At 34.1% G+C, this 19,413-nt stretch overlaps 1 protein-coding gene across 1 annotated transcript in view; it reads right to left on the bottom strand.

Annotated features, from left to right (window-relative positions):
• LOC132546693 (aminopeptidase NAALADL1-like) overlaps positions 1-13,781 on the bottom strand; it is a 39,378-nt gene extending 25,597 nt beyond the window's left edge. Inside the window, 1 exon segment of the mRNA XM_060210412.1 lies at positions 13,422-13,781. Within this exon segment, the coding sequence (XP_060066395.1) occupies positions 13,422-13,781 (360 nt within the window).
• Positions 13,782-19,413: the final 5,632 nt, after the last annotated feature.

Raw genomic sequence — 19,413 nt, 5'->3', positions numbered from 1 at the left:
AAGTCAAATGACTCTCAAAAGTTTTAAACTTCTGAATTCTGATGGCATTAACATTTATTTCCCAATAATAGGTCCCAATAACTTCATTCAGACAATATTGAAGGAAATATACAGATTTCATTAAACAAATTGAAATCTTAATTTCAGCATGTAATAAGCAATAATAGTAATAATAAACTTTATATAATTTACAACAATTGCAAAACAAGTTTTTCCAACTTATATAAATCACACTTGTTGGCTCGGATGGAAGTGTGCAAGGGGTCTTAGTGTGGGAGGCAACCGGAGTACCCAGGGAATAACCATGTGGTCGGGCAGGTGACCCCATACCTTTTCACATCCATTCCGAGAATCGAACCCCGAATGGCTAGGTGAAAGGCGAGTGTGTTACCACTGTGCCACCCAACCACCCTCTTATAATAAGCAATACCAATTACATGTTCATCTTGTTCATTGCTTTTGACTAAACAAATGAGATCTTTTGTATCCTTGATTCTACCCATCCTAAAATTCCCAAATCTTTCAATCCTACTATGACATGGTATCCCATACATTAATATGTAAATAGCTTATGACTAATTTCCTCAATTTTGAGACAAATTAACTTCCTCTAAACAGTTTCCGTTCAAATTTGTATAAATAATTTATTAAATATAGTTTCGTGATAATTGCTATGATACACACCACAGCAAGACAACGACTGTAATTTGATTCAAGGAAGGGACTTGACCAGGGTGTGTACATGTATAAAGCACAAATTATCCAACCAATAGTTCTATTAAATATGCACTATACAAAAAATTATTCTAATTCATTTCCATACATGATGTGATGGGTCTTTTCTGCAAGTTTAATGACACATGTTGTTTTGGGGCAATTTTTCAAGAAATAAAAAAGAAAATTTAAATGAAAATTTATTTTAAAATATTTTGCAATTACAATAGCGTTCACCTGGATAATTGGTGGTTGAATTTTCCACAGGTTCTTTTGAATAGAAGAACAAGTGGTTCCACTTAGTTCTAGTGTCAAAATTAAAATAACTTTGTATAATTCATGTCAATATTTGTATTCATTTCTATACCAACTAGAAGGCCCACCAATTATTATATTTTAAAAAACATTCATTACTTCCGAACACAAATGATCAACACAATAAATACAAAATATAATGATGATATGATTTTCTCCACGTGATTATCCTCTTATCGCCAATTTTGTTTTCTGCAAATTATTGTATTCCGTCACTGATACAACAAGCTGAGACACAAAAGATCGGGGGCCATCTCAAAACATTCTACAACACACGTAGGTTTTTAAATGCCAAATCATGTGTACCAATATTATTCCTGTTGACCGCTCAACCATTAATATCAAAGTCCCCTATTTGTGTAGGTTTTGATCAGTCAGTTATGACCCGATAAAATTGTCGGCAAATCTCATAAAATTTTCCTCTTATGCGAAAAAATTTGCAATAACAATTTTAGTCCTTTGTTGAATCTTGCAGTTTAAGTTTGCAATAGACTGCCAATTTTAACATAGCAACACATACATAAAAGGCTTTCAGTGTATCTATTAATGTAATTCAGGACCTCTTTTAAAGGATTGTACACACAATTATACATATATTATAAAGCTATATATAATATGTGTTTAGATAAATGAAGTTCAACAAAGAATTTTCTCTTCAATGTTGTTATTACTTCTGCTATTATACATATAAAGTTACTACAGACCAGGACACTGTAATATTTTGATAAGTGAGTGTAGGCTGTATAAAGACTAAATTCTAAAAATAAAATTCTAAAAAAATACTATATATTGTAATAAGTGTCGTATCAAACCATGGTTCGCATCGTCCGAGGGACCAAGTTTATTGCTACCATTTTTCAATAGACTTGGTTAGAGGGGGACTTGTTCAGCATTATTGGTTTTTAATCTACCTCAGAATTTCAAAAAAGAGAAACATAGTAATGAATTTGGATTTAATACTGGTAAAATTTTTATTTAAAAGTAAGACGAAATGGTGTAGATGATATGACATCACCAGAGCACTGACATCTGTCAACCACTCTAGATGATAATATTAATAGTACATGGGATACCTATTAAGCTAAACTTTAACTAAATGTATTTATTATTCAGATCTCAATGTTTTTGTATTACATCTTTAATGGAATGATGCAAATGAAACCATATGAAAATATTTAGAAATGGATCTTTCAGATGGATGTTAATAGGGTTATTTTGCAAACTCTTTACACTAATATGGTATCTGATGAATTAGCAAGTGCAACAAAATTCAAATACAGTATTTTCGATAATACATTTAACTGCTTACTGAAATTTCTGACTCAGGGTAACACAGAAATGTAGGTTATATAAAAGATTTTAAGAAAAGCATATCATTATAAACCAAAAACAACTTATTTCAATCTAAATTTTTTTGGGGAACAAAAATTGACCCTGCAGACACTTACAAGTACAGAACCAGTGGATACATGTACATGTACTTGCATACATTGTTACAGGTCTTATACCAGTAGGTAGAGTATGGTTTACTTAGATTAGGTCTTGTATGTATATGTATGCAAATCTGTGAATAACCGTGAATAACCCTTCAAGGCAGTATATAGTTTCTACACTGGTACAGTGTTATCACCTACCTCAGTACATGGACGACAAAACTATCAAAATTTAAACACAGGATACATGAAATTAGGATCCAGGATAAAACATCACTAATATTATATTCCCATAACAAAATGCAAAACTCCAAAGTAATGTTTCCACATAGAAGTATGAAATCCATGATGTTACTAATTTTACTCTAAGTCTGGGGCGGGCTTATCTGTAGCCCGTTATTTTCACTATTTCTCCATACATTAATAAAACTGCAAAAATTCAGTCAGTGAAGTTATCAAATGCTTGTATTCAATGTCCTTTTAAATTCAGGTTTAATTCACTGAAATATCATTTGATCGTTTTAAAACAAATCACAAAAATTTCATCTCCTGACAATGTTCAGTGATACATGCACACCTAAGTACAGAACAATGAAATAGCTATGGTTTATAATATTACAAAGAAGAATAGATAGGAATGAGGATATATTGCTGATAAATACATTACATTTCTTATTTTTTATTAAAAAGTTTCTCATATTTCAATCAGGTTCCTTTCTCAACTTATTTTTGTGTTTAGATGCCTCAGAAAGTCCGAAAACTGATCCTAGTGTTGGTTCTCATGTGTTTTTACCGTCAGAGTAACCTTTCCTTAATTCTATTGATGCACTATGTATATAACACCGTAATCCTGTACCTATTTTAACGCATGCAAGTAAAGATATCAAGATAAACACACAGTGTCCATTGTATTACCAGTATCAATAAATACTCTCTACATCAGACACATTAAACACGTTTTACTTAGACAAGGACGGATGTATATACTTTCTAAGATCTCGCCAACAAATAAATAATGATTTGCATGGCGCATCACACTCTCAGCAGATCATAGAACAATATGATCAATTAATGACTTATCTAGTAAACCACAATATATAAATGCCAGTAAGCCGATAAGATTCTAACAATATTGTCCTATTATAGGAATACTACATCTGTTTCAAGGACTATATATGTGACAGACAACCAAATACCATTAGGTTGTCTTCATCCAAATACAACTTTACACATCAAAGAGTAATTTGGAGCTAGCTAACACTATATAAAACAATGTCTCCTCTGTTTCCATTGATCAAATATATCTGTACAATAAAATGACATTGGCGCCTCAAAACAATGTGTATTTCAGAATGCTATTGAGACTGGATGTATTATATAAAGGACAGACAACCACACATATTAAGTCATTATCCAGTAGTTTATGATATAGGACTAAATGTAAAAAAGTAAAAGAATATGAAGTAATCTTATAACCAAATACCTATGAAAGCCAATCAGAGAAAAAAACTATCATATTAGTCATATATTGATATTTTAATTGGTATAAAAAGAAGAAATTTAGACAAATTATTCTCATGCTGTTAGCTCGGTCAGCGTACTTGAGAAAAATTCTTGTAAATTATACTGACAAGCTCAGACAAATGTTCCGTTACATCAATACACATGTTCCTCACAAGGCAAGATAAAATATCAGAACAAGACAATAAAGACTTAAAGCTATCTACTCCCAAATGTCAGCAGATAAAATCTTTTACACCAATTACGTGAACCTCCTTCTTTCCTTGAGCTTGTAATTAATTTGAAATTTTAAAATCCCTGCAAATTTTTTTCACAGTTTATGGCATTTGGATGTATATTTCATGGCTATGCTGTTCACATGATAACCATAATTAATTTTCACATTATTTTTTCTAAAGTTACCTATATAGAGTTACAGGTGGATACAGGCCTACAGAATGCAGAACCACTTAAGTGATTATTATAATGACACCTAAGTGTATCAGATATACACCACTTTTTCATCTTAACAGCTACAGGTGAGATTCAGATAAATGTCAAATGGCTAGAATTTCAAATTGCATGTATATAACTCGTTAAAAACATGATTGTTTGTCCTGACCGATTATAGGTTGTGTTCAGATTATTGGCAGTTAAAGCATGCATATTTGATATATTACAATTTTCAGAAACAAGACTTGGACATTTATCTTTTTACCTGTTGGTGTAATAATGAAAATGGATATGTACATATGTACAATGGCTGGAATTTGCCACTTGCTGGGTTTTTTAGTCATTTTTTCTGATAAAACTGCTGAGTTGTATGTATAATTAATAAAGTTGTGCCCAGTTGGATGCATAAATTTGTAGCAAAAAAAGACTCCAAATATTGCTTGAGAATTTTCTTTAGTGACTCATCAGTTTTAAATAAACCATTAGTTATAAGGGTCTGATCTACCCATGCACACTTCGGAAGACAGGGAGGGGCTGATTTTGGGGAAACAGAAGTAAATTTTCTCCTGTTGGTAAAAAGGGATTCAACCTGCTGTATACCAAGGTCTAACCTCCATGAGGTCAGAAGGGTGAACACACTCTGCCCAAGTGTTAATTTTAAGTCCAAATCAAAATATAGTATGCCATCAAATACTGCGGTGATTTCAAGACCAAGAGATCTAGATCATCGAAGGACCTTCGCACTTACTATTGTATTTATAGTCTTTATTTTTCCTTAACAGTTGAGCCCTCAGCTTTCCTATCTTTTCTCTGATTAGCCCCTTTATTCATATCTAATCAAATGAAGAAAGAGAATATCTCTCAAAAAAAATAAATAGGTTGATTAATTGTCAAATCCAAGACGATCACCTTTTGGCCATTTTGTTTTTTCTGATTATTTTGCAATAGGACAATGCACAACAGGCTAGGGACCACAGAACCCACAAGTAAAATGTATTAACGTTGCCCATCTTAGCCCAATACCGACATTGCAATACAGGGGACCAGGGGACTTGGCTAAATACATATGAAATTTGATAAAGATCCGTATACTAATGAGGTTTCAATTTTTAAAATTTAAGGTGGTCACTTGTTGGTTACTTTTTTCCTGACTATGCTCAAAACAGAAAGGTCACTCAAACAAAAGGACCAAGGGGACATTCATCCGGTACTGATATAGAAATACCAACAAGAGTTCCTCAGAACTGGATGTCAAAACTAATCTGTACCCTTCCAACAAGAAGCCATATACTGAATTTCATTTCTATAACTCAAAGCATAACCCAAAAAAGTCCAGAAAACAATATTCCATGAGAATTTTCTAAGTTCAAAGGGGCATAACTCTGCCAAGAAGGGTCACAGACAGCCTGAAATTAAACTTAATCTGCACCCTTCGTGACGATGTGACGACAGACAAAGTGATCACTAAGTGTCCGCCAGCTCTGCAGGCAACACAATAACAAACTCTCATCTTACAAAATAAGAGATGACCACAGGCTGTCAGTCATTTTATTTTTCTTAGTTGCTTCCAAAATCAAACTGGCACAACTTGGGATCAAATGGAACCTATAAAAGAACTTTGACAAAGATACCTCTCGTACTTCTCGAAAAAAAAAATAGTGATAACAATCTTTCATAGTTAAAATACAAGATGGCCACAAGCTGGTAGCAATTTTGTTTTCTAATCAGTCCCAAGATCAAATGGGTACAACTAAGGTTCAAGAAATCCTACATATGAACTTTGAGAAAGATCCATCCAGTAACTTCTCAAGAAATATCCATAATGAGAACTGCTTAAGGAAGGATGGCAGATTGTACTGATGATGGTTGGCTCAATTTGGTGTATAGAACAACAACATCTTTATGAAATTAGTGCAGAGTCAATTTCAATATATAAATTTACAGATTCAAACATGAACTGGGTGTAGACCTGCAGTTTCTATAAGTTATGTACATATCAAAGATAATGACACAATATATAGCATAACCTCAGTTCTAATCACAGGTACCCGCCCCGTCTCTCAATACGCCCACATTATAAGTATGGGTGTATTGACAGATGAGGCTGGTACCTGTTTTCTAATACTTTATTACATATAATGATTCACATTTTTGTCATCAAACAAACTTTAAAAAAAACATGTAACCTAATATTGATGTTTTATAAGGTTCATCAAACCATGTCCTTCAGACGTACAAACTCACCAATCACCTACATAAATAAACTCAAATCTGAAGATCACAGTCCATTCACGGTTAAACCAATGTTTAGACTTGAGTATAGACCCAGTCCATTGAGTGATCACTCTTTACACCTGTACTTCTTGTGGATTTTTCATTTGAGGTTTTTACAACAGTGATGTTTAAGATTTCCAATGTATTTACTCATATACCTCTCTCAATACATTTTACTACTTAACATAACCTTTGAACAATTTTGAGGTATGTGTATGACTTTCTCACTCTGTGGGAGCTTGTTATCTATATGTTGTTATTTTACCTGTGCACGTTTCTTATTAAACAAGTATTCCTATTATAAATTCCTTTATTTTACAAGTGTTTGTAATTTACAATACGTCTATTCCTTAAATGAACCGACTTGTACTCTGAACAAGTCCAGGAGTTACATATTACCTCTGACTCAAAATGATTTCTAGGTTTTATTTCCCTGAGAATGGCCACGGTCATTTTGAGGTAGGGATTCTTTGTAGTAGCTGGTTGCTCATTCCCTGAATAAAATGGAAGGCCCGTCACATGCCATCCAGAACAATTCAGATAATTTGTCTTCTCAAATACAGAATCATGACAACAACACAAAATGTTCTAGATCTGTCCCTCCGCTACCTAAGAAACAGAAAGTGTGGCAGAAATGAAGCTACTTGTACTCTGAACAAGTCCAGGAGCTACATATTACCTCCGACTCAAAATGATTTCTAGGTTTTATTTCCCTGAGAATGGCCACGGTCATTTTGAGGTAGGGATTCTTTGTAGTAGCTGGTTGCTCATTCCCTGAATAAAATGGAAGGCCCGTCACATGCCATCCAGAACAATTCAGATAATTTGTCTTCTCAAATACAGAATCATGACAACAACACAAAATGTTCTAGATCTGTCCCTCCGCTACCTAAGAAACAGAAAGTGTGGCAGAAATGAAGCTACTTGTACTCTGAACAAGTCCAGGAGCTACATATTACCTCCGACTCAAAATGATTTCTAGGTTTTATTTCCCTGAGAATGGCCACGGTCATTTTGAGGTAGGGATTCTTTGTAGTAGCTGGTTGCTCATTCCCTGAATAAAATGGAAGGCCCGTCACATGCCATCCAGAACAATTCAGATAATTTGTCTTCTCAAATACAGAATCATGACAACAACACAAAATGTTCTAGATCTGTCCCTCCGCTACCTAAGAAACAGAAAGTGTGGCAGAAATGAAGCTACTTGTACTCTGAACAAGTCCAGGAGCTACATATTACCTCCGACTCAAAATGATTTCTAGGTTTTATTTCCCTGAGAATGGCCACGGTCATTTTGAGGTAGGGATTCTTTGTAGTAGCTGGTTGCTCATTCCCCGAATAAAATGGAAGGCCCGTCACATGCCATCCAGAACAATTCAGATAATTTGTCTTCTCAAATACAGAATCATGACAACAACACAAAATGTTCTAGATCTGTCCCTCCGCTACCTAAGAAACAGAAAGTGCAGCAGATAGAAAAGCATCAAACCACATTCACTGGATCTTCACCCAAGGTCGTGTGGGTCAACTGCTCTGTCTACCACGGTAATGTGACTTCCTCAGACTCACAGTTAGATGTGAGGACACTGAAATAGTATTTGTTGGTAAAGCTCAGACTGAACAACAATAAATATAGTGTATGTGGGTTTGATAAATATGGCAGTTTTTATAAACTGTAATACAATTTTAACAGCAAATCACGAAAATTACTTGTATGTCATTTCTTTTCACAAGGATTCCTGCCAGAGATCATTTTATATTTAACATTTGGATTCATCTTTTTTCAAAGTTTTCTATAAATTATGCATTAAAGATTGCTTAAAGTGATCTTTCCTAAAAATCAGACAGAAAGTCTTTAAAGTTATACCTCGGAAAAAAATCACTTTAAAGTACTTAAGCTCTGGTTAAAGGTATATTGTAAATATTTTGGAATGGAGATGAAAACTTGGTTAACACAAGGACATCTAGCCAAAACAATTATATACAGCTATAACATAAAACAGACTTCCTATATTGCACTAGACACTGTATTGTGCTCTCTAGACACACAAGAAAACCTAGAACACCATAAAAAAATTCAATGACAGACTGCACTAGAGCCCAGACTGTGATTTAGGGGCAGGGCTCCTTATTGGGCCTGGACATGCAGTGAATCCTTGTAAAGTTTAAGTAAACAGATATCCGCCTGATCTGTGTAACTCTCTGTCAGCAGGTGGAGTTTTACAGTAACCAAATGACTCCACAAAGAAAGTAACAATCTTTATTGACACATGTACAAATTCCTAATAGACCAGGTGTTTTGGTGTAGATCCATGTACTATTCATACATTGATCAATCTTTTCGGTGACAAATGGAGATTATTTTCTATTACACAGCTCAATAACACCATCTCCATTGACTGCATGCATGTACATTATGTCTGTACTTTCCTCTTAAGCTTCAGTAACGGACCAGGTGAAAAAATCTTATAATAGTTATACTCAAAATGAAATTTAATCAAGTTCCATACTAAATTTTCATAACTGATTAAATATTTACAATTCTTCTAAAGAAATAAGGTTATAAACTACACTTTGTGAATCATATATAATTTCAAAAGCTCTATATATACACCTCTGACAAAGGATTATCTCCCCTTACTATTTCAATTTTTTTTTTTCCATTTCATTTCTTTTTTTATATTTCATTGCAATAAGTGAAAAGTATTTGTTAGAAAATTGTTTCCATGGCAACTGATTAATATTTCATTTTCTGTTATTATTTTGTAAGTAACTATAACCAAAAACAATGAATGTTAAAATTAGGGACAATTATTGAGACCTATTAGAGATTCTGAACAAAAAGAAGTCATTTTTGAAGGATTTTTTCTGGTGGGTCCAGAGCATCATTTTCTAAATTTTGATGAGTCAAGGTACAGACATGTGCACATAGCCTCAAATATTTGAATCCCAAAAATCAATATACGGATTCGAAAAACTTTACAATTAGAGCCATAAATATACCAGTGTTACCTAACAGAACACTGTGGAAGTACTATCTGGATCAAATTAGCTATGAATTATTACAATATTCATTGTTGTGCCTTTTATCATTGATAAGAATTTTTCTTGTTAAATCACTATAATTTGTGTGCTATCCAAAACAATTCCTCTTGCACGAAAAAAGGAAAAAATTTCATGACAATCATTAACTTTTACAATATGAAAAAGTAGTCCAGTATCGACATTGATCAACCAATCAGGAACCATTAAGAGATATGGCCCAACATTAATTAATATCAATACTACTATTATAATAGCCATTTATTAATCTTGTTTAATCGAACAAAAACAATAATTTGCATTATCAATGACCTGTGATGTATATCTCCTGATCAAGGGGTTAACTTCAGCTATAACATATACACAACTGGTGTATTAAATGAACACATGTACATTCCAAAGCTATGTTAAAATTTCAAATTACATTTCATTCAAACAAACCAATCAGTTATAAAATGGTCACAATTGAAATGATTCTGGTCGGTAGGATTAGGAAGGGTAGCAGATTAGTTCACCCAAGAGAGGATTTATTATGCATTGTGAATACAAAGAAATATTTAACAATGTTACCAATATACAAGAATGAAAATAATAAACATTCCATTCATTTTCAAGTCTGAACATTCCATGTTAACAATTATTTCAACAAAACGTGTCCACCAAACTACCACCTTTGTTTTCATATAATTGTTCTCAAATACTTCAAAGAATATTTCCTAGAGGAAATTGATTTCTTCCACCTTTCAAAAAGCACATTCAGTAATATTCCAATTTTTTTTTTTTTATTTTTAAATTTTTTTCCAAATTTTTATGATGTGTTGTTTTGTTCACTACAGTGTCTATCGTCATATTGTCTGACAAACACAGTCAGCTATCTACTTTGTTACCTGTTTTTTGTTAAACAATATTTAAATGTTTATTATCTCACTACCCTGTAATTTATATGATAAGCTTGTGTTCAGAGATTACATAACAGTAAATTAAATGTTAATTGGTAGCCAAGATTTGAAACTCGGTAAGACTGCATAGTGCATGAGCTGAAAGAAATTTTCCTTTGTCCCAACAACACTTTAAACAATTCCACAAATAATTGAAGCTTAATGCCTAACTATGTACTAATACATGATTATATTTAGTCCTTTACTGTCAACTTTAGAAGAAAACTTAACAGGTCTATTTTTATCATCTTCAACAATGTTTGTTGCTTTGGTGGTGCCCAATATGATAGCCCAAAAGTCATCTTTGTTGAGTTAGTACTATGGAACAACAGCTGTCCGTTTTGTGTTTCATTCCAAACTAAGGGGCCAGACCCCTTTTGTAAGCAATCAAAGGTGAAGCTCTTTGTACCAACAGAGGGGCGTGTCTTTTGTCAGATTCTGGGCAATCAAGAGGAAAACTTGTTTTGAAATCCCTGAGGGAGAATTGTCTAATGATGCACACAGCTTTTAACACCTTCCATGAAAAAAATTCTGTCAAATCTTCACTCTTTTATAAAAAGACACCATCATAATAAAGAATGTCCCTTCATCAATTTCTTTGATGTTTTAACCCCCTAAAGAAGCTTAAAACACCTTTAAAGTTTACAGAAGTTAACTCTTAGATGCAGCTTATAAGGTAGTCAGGCTTGATGTACATGTATCATCTTTTTCATTAGCTTGTGGAAAACACAGAAATTATAGCTCATCTGGATGAGATTTCAAACATTTTAACAATTAATCAGTATTATGAAAAACTAAAGGTTAAAAACTTTAAACCAGAATTACCTGTAGATACACCGACTGATTTAAGACTGTTCAGTAGTTACAACTTTGTTGACTTTGTTAAACAAGGGTATCTTGTTTGTGTTAAGGTATATATCACTTATCTACAGTAGCATCAGTACACTTTGGTCATAAAGTTCAAGCAAGTCGAACCAGGTGAAAGAAATACAACAACGAAAGTGACATCAGCTAGAATTATCTGTACCATGTAATAAGCAGGTAGGATTAGATATTGTCCAGAGTACAAGTTATATATCACCTCCCTTTGTCCAGCGACAGGAGGGGCAGCCACAATTTGTCACTCTTGTGTAACTATATCCGAACCTGACCAAAGAATAAGTGAGTGCAAAACTTCAATCCTTGCCTTTACCAGTAATTACATGTTGTTTAGATTTATTGACTGCAGGTGGGCAAACCAGTTTTTCTTTTTCTTTAAAAATCTTAATTGTTAACGGTTTGTTGAAGACTTTTTCATATAATTGTTGAAGGTTTTATTTACAAAATTTTGACAGGTGGTGTCACTATATTTGTATGTCTTTATACTATTCATGTATTTTACCTGAAAAATAAGCCCATATCAATACATTACCTCTGACACTGAAAATCGTACAGAAGCTCAGGGCAAAGTAAAAAATTAGTGAAGCCATCCTTTAATAATTTAAAGGAAATTGAACAATGGAGGGGTAAATTTTAATTTCAGGGGCCAAGGATCCCGTTGAGGCACACTTTGGGATTATCCCCAGATTATGGGCTTATCACAGGGCATTGAAAAGGCTGATGATGAACGAAGAAAAAACTGTTGTATAATATTAAAGTAGTATTTATTCACTGATATCTTTTGGAAGGATTAATTTGTGTTACCTCATAAAAAATTAGTGTGGTACATGTACTATCAGCTCCTGGACTAAACATTGCCCCAGATTCATACCAGACAGATAACACATCTCTAGTTTCCTAGATGTTTCGTTAATCTGACTTTATTAAAATATTAAAGCATTATATGAATCTTTAATTAGGGAAACTTTCTTCAAATCCTAAAATGCATTCAACGAGAAATGATCCAGATGAGAATATTTTCACTTGAATATGTTCACAAACTTATGTATACCAAAGTCCATGGTTTAGAGGTGAATTGTACAAAGAAAACAAATATTAAGAGATTTCCAGATGTATAATGTGTGTTTTTTACTCATGCAGACTGTAGTGGTCAGATTTAAATTGACCGGTGATGACACAAAAAATTTTGGGACATTATGTTTGTGGTGACACTGTCAGCAGGATATCTGTGGTTACAGAACACATGACAGATGTCATCCAGACAGGGGTGACAAAAGGCAGAGCTCACCTGACCATGGTGTATTAATATTTAACGTCATGAACAGTTCTGCTGATACCTGTATCATCATTTTGAGGTATGAATGTGGTATAAGGCCATTCTAATGATGGTCATATAAAATATTCCACAGATATAATGGATCATTATGAATACCACACATTTCATATATCAGCAATGTCTATATACTTGTTGTTGATATTTCATTCATTTTTTTCATCTTCAAAAAAAAGTAAATAAATAAATATCTGACATGCAAAACAAAACCTTTTAATTTCCATTCCTATTTATCTAATTATTTTCCTGTTTTTCTTAATAAAACATTAATATCAAAATGACTGATGATGTCAAAAATAAAGTATGAAATTGATAGTAACAAAAGGCAAACAGCCATTTATTGTCTTGTTTTTAAATTATATAATGTAACAAAAAATGCTATTATACTGTTTTGATTTTTAAATAAAATCTTCAACGTAAATCCATTAAAAAGTTACATGACAGATTTTATCACAGCCAATGAATAGACCAAATCGAAACTCTATTTCACAGCGGAAAATAAACAAATCCTTACTTTAATTACCTGTCAAATTTAAATACTCACCTTTGTAATGTGTTGATATTCTCAGATGAAAGTAGATACATGACATTCTCGTGTGCAGAGTCTACTTGTTGTGGTGAAAAGCCATCGCTTCTTTCACCGTAAAAACAATGTGCTATACTCCCGTGATCATTATCGAAGTTTTGGCTTTCCCTCACGTAGTATCCTACAAGTAAACCTATCAGAAATAAAACCGAAGATCCCAGAATAAGTAATGAAAACATCCATGTGCTCACACATCGCACTGACGAAGACTTTGACGATGATTCTGGGTCATAGAGTCGACGAATGTCAGCTGGGTCGATAGAGTCCATCGAACTCCAAGAGCGAAATTTTGCTGGCGACTTCGGCGTCGCCATTTTCAGATTTGATTGAAGTCGGCGAAGTGAAAACACCTCACTAAAATCCCCTCACCTGTCGCTGTCTTCAAAGCGTTTACCTGAACGGACCGTGAATTTCGGGGGTGGTCTCAAAATGGGAAACCTCCACCCTTGAGATTTAATAGTGACGTAGAACGCTTTGTACTCGTCCAACAGGATTCCCTAAAGTGGTATCGCGTCAGATTGCGTAATGTGTTGTCAAACAGAGCAATAGCCCCTGGGAGAAAGAAAATTCAAGTGTTTTTTTTCATGTGAAATCTTTACTTTTCCATATATTTCCTTGGTTAAATAATTAGCGGTAATATTACTTAGAAGCTGACAAGGTGGCAGCTTTTGTTGAACCAGGGACTTACAGGTTTATAAAAGTTCGTAGTTTACATTAGTTTAAAAAAATTTAGAAAGAAACACATTTATGAACTGTTGCTGAAAACATTACGCGTACTCCTGGACCAAATTCCGCTTATTGTATCGCCAGCATCATGCATGTTTCTTATTACAGACCGAAATGTAATATAAAAAATTACCTGTATAAAAGTAACGCAATCAGATCGATAAGATGTACCTTTAGCGGTTATAAACGATACACACGCGACAGCTAATTCTTTTTCGTGATAAATATTCTATCAAAATGTAGATTAATTCTTACGCTGTGTTTACCATGGAATTGGGAATAAATATTGAATAAATAACAGACGCAACACGTCAACATCAGAACACGAGAAGTGAGCGTGTCTGAATCCTGCTATTACAATGAAACGGTAGCCTATCTTCCAACGTAGCATGTGATGCGTCTTCAACAAACCTGACATCCACCATATCATGATGTATTTCAATGTATGTCTTTGTAACAGGTGTGCGTTTAATCTAATTGGTAAAAAAAAAAACCATCATAACTTGTCGCCCAATTCGGCATGGTGTCCGGCGTCCGTCTGTCGCTCAATTCGGCACGGCGTCAGTCTGTCGCCCAATCCGGCATGGTGTCCGGCGTCCGTCTCGTGTTTTAACTGGTACGGTTGCCGTTTCTGAGAAATAACATTTGAAACTATGGCCTAGCTTATTTTACTGTTGATATACTAGGATTACTTAGGCACTCTATATGATATTTAGATGAAGATTGACAATTTTGAAGTTGAACGAATATACAAACTAGTGTACAAATTTTGATAGGCCTTAAAAGAAGTGTATCTATTAGTGTTCTTTTCCAAAAAAATGAGCACGGGACGTGATGAACATTAGAAAAGTAAGAAAGCAATGTACAGTGAACAGTTCATGGTGTTGTCCTTGTCTTGGAGAGACCATATTAACTATATTATCTTTATAAACGTCATATTACAATTGTGTTGTTAGCTAGCTCTCTCTCTCTCTCTCTCTCTCTCTCTCTCTCTCTCTCTCTCTCTCTCCCTCCCCCCCCCCCTCTCTCTCTCTCTCTCTCTCTCTCTCTCTCTCTCTCTCTCTGATACTTTTGTCACTTAAACATGCCATCTTGTATATTTGTTTGTACAATAGTTTTCAGAAAAGGGCTTAATATAAGTTGGCCAACTTGTGCCCAATCCCAATGTATATATTAATACAATAAAATATGTTTAAATCAAATAAAAGAATGTCTCCGTGTTCACGCTGGCAGCTATATGTAAGATTTATTTATCTTATTACTGCTTTTCGGCATTTCAGCCGACGAGATATACAGGTGGTTCTTCCTATCGGTTAGGATTTTCAAGCATGCGGTGAAAATTTCAATCGCTTTACACTAGATTAATCCAGTGAGCGTAACAAAGTGGCTCGAGTTACTTCCCTTTTTAAATAGAGAACGGTAACGATAAGTTTAAAGATTCACGAAACATGCGTCTTTATAGTAAAGGACGTCACTGTATATAATAAACGGACTGGATATAGTCTACAAGTCTAGTAAAACTGGGGGTGGGTGTGTGTAAAATCTAGTAAAACTGAGGTGGGGGGGGGGGGGGTTAAAGTCTAGTAAAACTAACGGATTAAAGTCTAGTAAAACTGGCTGGTTTAAGTCTAGTAAAACTGGCGGGATAAAGGTCTAGTAAAACTGGCGGGGTAAAGGTCTAGTAAAACTGGCGGAAAAAAGTCTAGCAAAACTGGTTGGGGTGTGTGATTAAAGCCTGGTAAAACTGGCGGGATAAAAGTGTAGTAAAACTGGCGGGATAAAAGTCTAGTAAAACTGGTTGGGGTGTGTGATAAAAGCCTAGTAAAACTGGCGGGATAAAAGTCTAGTAAAAGTGGCGGGATTAAAGTCTTGTAAAACTGGCGGGATTAAAGTCTAGTAAAACTGGTTGGGGTGTGTGATAAAAGCCTAGTAAAACTGGCGGGATACAAGTCTAGTAAAACTGGCGGGATAAAAGTCTAGTAAAACTGTCAGGATAAAAGTCTAGTAAAACTGGCAATCAACGTCATAATGTTCGAGTCTGTTTAAAAGCTAATTTTTTCCGGATACTTTTTGCTTTATTGATTGAAATCTGAATTTAATTGATAAGTGATTATGGGTTGGAAGACGGCGGGGCAACCCACGGGCGTTTTCAGTGCGATGACTAGTACACAACACGACACCCCACGAGGACTTGACACGAAATCCCAGTCCATGGTCCATATACAGGTTATATGAATCGCAGGCTGAGAATGTGTGCCAAGTCCCTGTGTGACATTCTCATCCACTAGCACACACTTGCTTTGGCGGGACACTCGACAAAGCGAGAAACATTGCTTTGCTAAGAATGTTAAGAACTAAAATTGTTGAAAAAGAAAAGAACAAATAAACATCAAACTTAAAAATATTATATCTTCTTAATCTACCTGTAGAAACTAGTAAATTAAAGAAACGCATGTCTTTAATGACAGAAACTAACAAAAATGTAAATCTGTCACTGCTTGTTATCTGCCGTTCAATGGATTCAAAGCACCGGGAATCTTCATTCTGCTTTTAGAGTACGACATCTCGTTTTCTCAGATAGAAAGATACATCCAACAACATTGTAATAAAACTGGGAAGGACATGAAATAAATTGAAATTTATAAATGATTTTCCAAAACAAAAATGATTATTTATTTGATGAAAATCTTAACAATTTTATCAGATCAAATACGGATAAATGAGAAGCCATTGTAAATTTTTAAAATATTGATTTCTTTCTTCTGCGATGGTAGCAATAATATCTAATATAGGTTATTTGTTGTGATGATAAAACATGAATGTATTCCAAAAAGAGGACTAAGCGTCCGGGAAAAACAGAAAATCTTAACGGTTACACAGGCATTAAGTTACTTACGATGTCGATATACTCAGCTATTTTAAAATATTATATGTAGGTCAGGTAAATCAGCAAAGTTCAGACAGCAGTCTGCATATCAAAAGAATCTTTGTGATAAATGTTCTTCAATGAACAGAGTATCGATAATTCAAAAATAAGGAGACATCTATTTTCTATTTATCTGTTGTTATCAGTTAATTGTGTACATTGGAAACATAAACTGAGAAAACAATAATAAAAAACAGTTTTACCTATAAATCGATTCATGGATATCCTTAATTCCATTTTTGGATATCCTTAAGTCCATTTATGGATATCCTTAATTCTTTTTATGAATAACCTTGAAAGGCGCGTTACAAGAGAATGAAGAATTATGTGCAATTGCGAAAGAAAATATAGATAAGTGGAACTTAGCCCAAGGGGAAAGATGGTGAAGTTAGCAAAGATGGGGATCCTCGAGTGTTTGCAACCTTAATACTATTTCCCCAAGGGTTGTTACGTCTGGTCCCCCGCCAAAACATCAACGATAAAACTTTTCATGTACTGGACCCCAGTTTACAGTATGGTACTTTTCAGTGGTTTCAGTTAGTATAGAAAGTTATATCCAACTGCAATGTACAAGCACAGGTTTGTATTCAAATACTCACTATTTACAGCATATTTACTGCAATGTACAAGCACAGGTTAGTATTCAAATACTGACTATATATAGCATATTTACTGTAATGTACAAGCACAGGTTAGTATTCAAATACTCAATATTTTCAGCATATTTACTGCAATGTACAAGCACAGGTTAGTATTCAAATACTCACTATTTACAGCATATGAAAGATGCTTGTTTATCGGAAGCTATATAACCACGTATGCTGAATAGATGCTTTTGTTTTTAAACATTACCCTCACAAAAAATGAAAGTTGATATTCTTCTGTGATTGTTAGGCATATTTCTTAAAATATACCTGGTTATATCATAAAGGTCAGCTCCAACTTTGAAAAGGCCTGAACGATAAAGTACATCAGAAACAAACATATTTTTATACTTTCAAGCCTACCTACAGAAACTCGACCCATTTATAATAAATAGCCAACCAAATTTTAAAATGTATGTCTTAGATAAAAGTGAATTGAAAATATTTATAAGGCTCGAACCCACTTACTAACAGTGCATATAATGAAGCGCTGATATGTAAACCGCTTGGTAATTCCGGAAAGCACCATCTGTGTTGCTGAAAACTAGTAAAGCTGATTTCTGTGGATATCGATCATTAGTGAATATTATATTGATTTCTGTGAATATCAATAATTGTGTGTTTGTTTTACTGTCTTTCAAAATGTGCATCTGTAAATGTTACTCTCAAATTCAAGTTATTCAAATTAACCCAATTTTCAGAGCAAGCCTTTTTTCTTCTGCTCTAGAATCGAATTACTATGAGAGTTATTTCCCTTCATTTGGCGTCTCTGGTTACCGGCCAATTACACGGCATTATGGGTGGATTTATGACAGGTGCTTGCTCTGAGCTCAACCTCCTCGATGTTTATTGAAGGGGGTATGACACGCTCCAACCATGCCAAATTTAAACCATAGGGATATCAGTCATTATAAGGTAAGTTACGGATGTCCCACCTAAAGAGGTACGACCTATAACAAACTCGTCATAGATGTTACAAAATTTTAACACCTTCATGAACTTAGATCGAGACCTCCATTGATATGGTCGGTTCGATTTTTGTAGTCTTTTCAATCAAAGTGTTAATTAATCTGATCGATGGATTAATTGTATTCCGAGTATTTATGATATAGTTTCGTTTATCTTTATTGTTCTATTGTGACTTTAATTTCAGCATTTAGATATAACTGTGATAAATTCTGTTCTAGAATTGTCAGATCACGATTTCTAAGTTTAGGCAATCCAATCAGTATCGGCACAGCTGACTTTAGAACCTTTGCCAATAGTAAGCGGTCAGATATTAGAACGGATTATCAGCCTACGGTATTATAGTCTATAGACACCACCCGAGTACAACATATTTAAATGTTGTGATTTCAGGACAATGCTAAAAACTGAAATTAGCAATTGGATACAATAGTCTATATTTTGATGCATAATTAAAAAGGTTGTTTCGGCAGACCAGAGACGTATATACGTCTCTGGGCAGACGATGTTCTAGTTGAAAATATATAACTGCTGTTTAGTATTTGTAGGGGCAAGTATAACTTTAAAAAATCAATTTTACGATCACGTTTGTTATCATATCAAGCTACTGTGAGTGAGACCTAATTATACAATATCATTTCTGAAAAACAGAAATTTCATCGGCATGGCGTTTTTTTTGTAAAA

Source organism: Ylistrum balloti, unplaced genomic scaffold (assembly GCF_031769215.1).
Source record: "Ylistrum balloti isolate Yb309-2 unplaced genomic scaffold, AGI_CSIRO_Ybal_v1 Utg369906, whole genome shotgun sequence".
In the NCBI taxonomy this organism is placed as follows: Eukaryota; Metazoa; Mollusca; class Bivalvia; order Pectinida; family Pectinidae; genus Ylistrum; species Ylistrum balloti.
The sequence above is the reverse complement of the archived record's forward strand: the minus strand, read 5'-3'. Positions and strand labels throughout refer to the sequence as shown.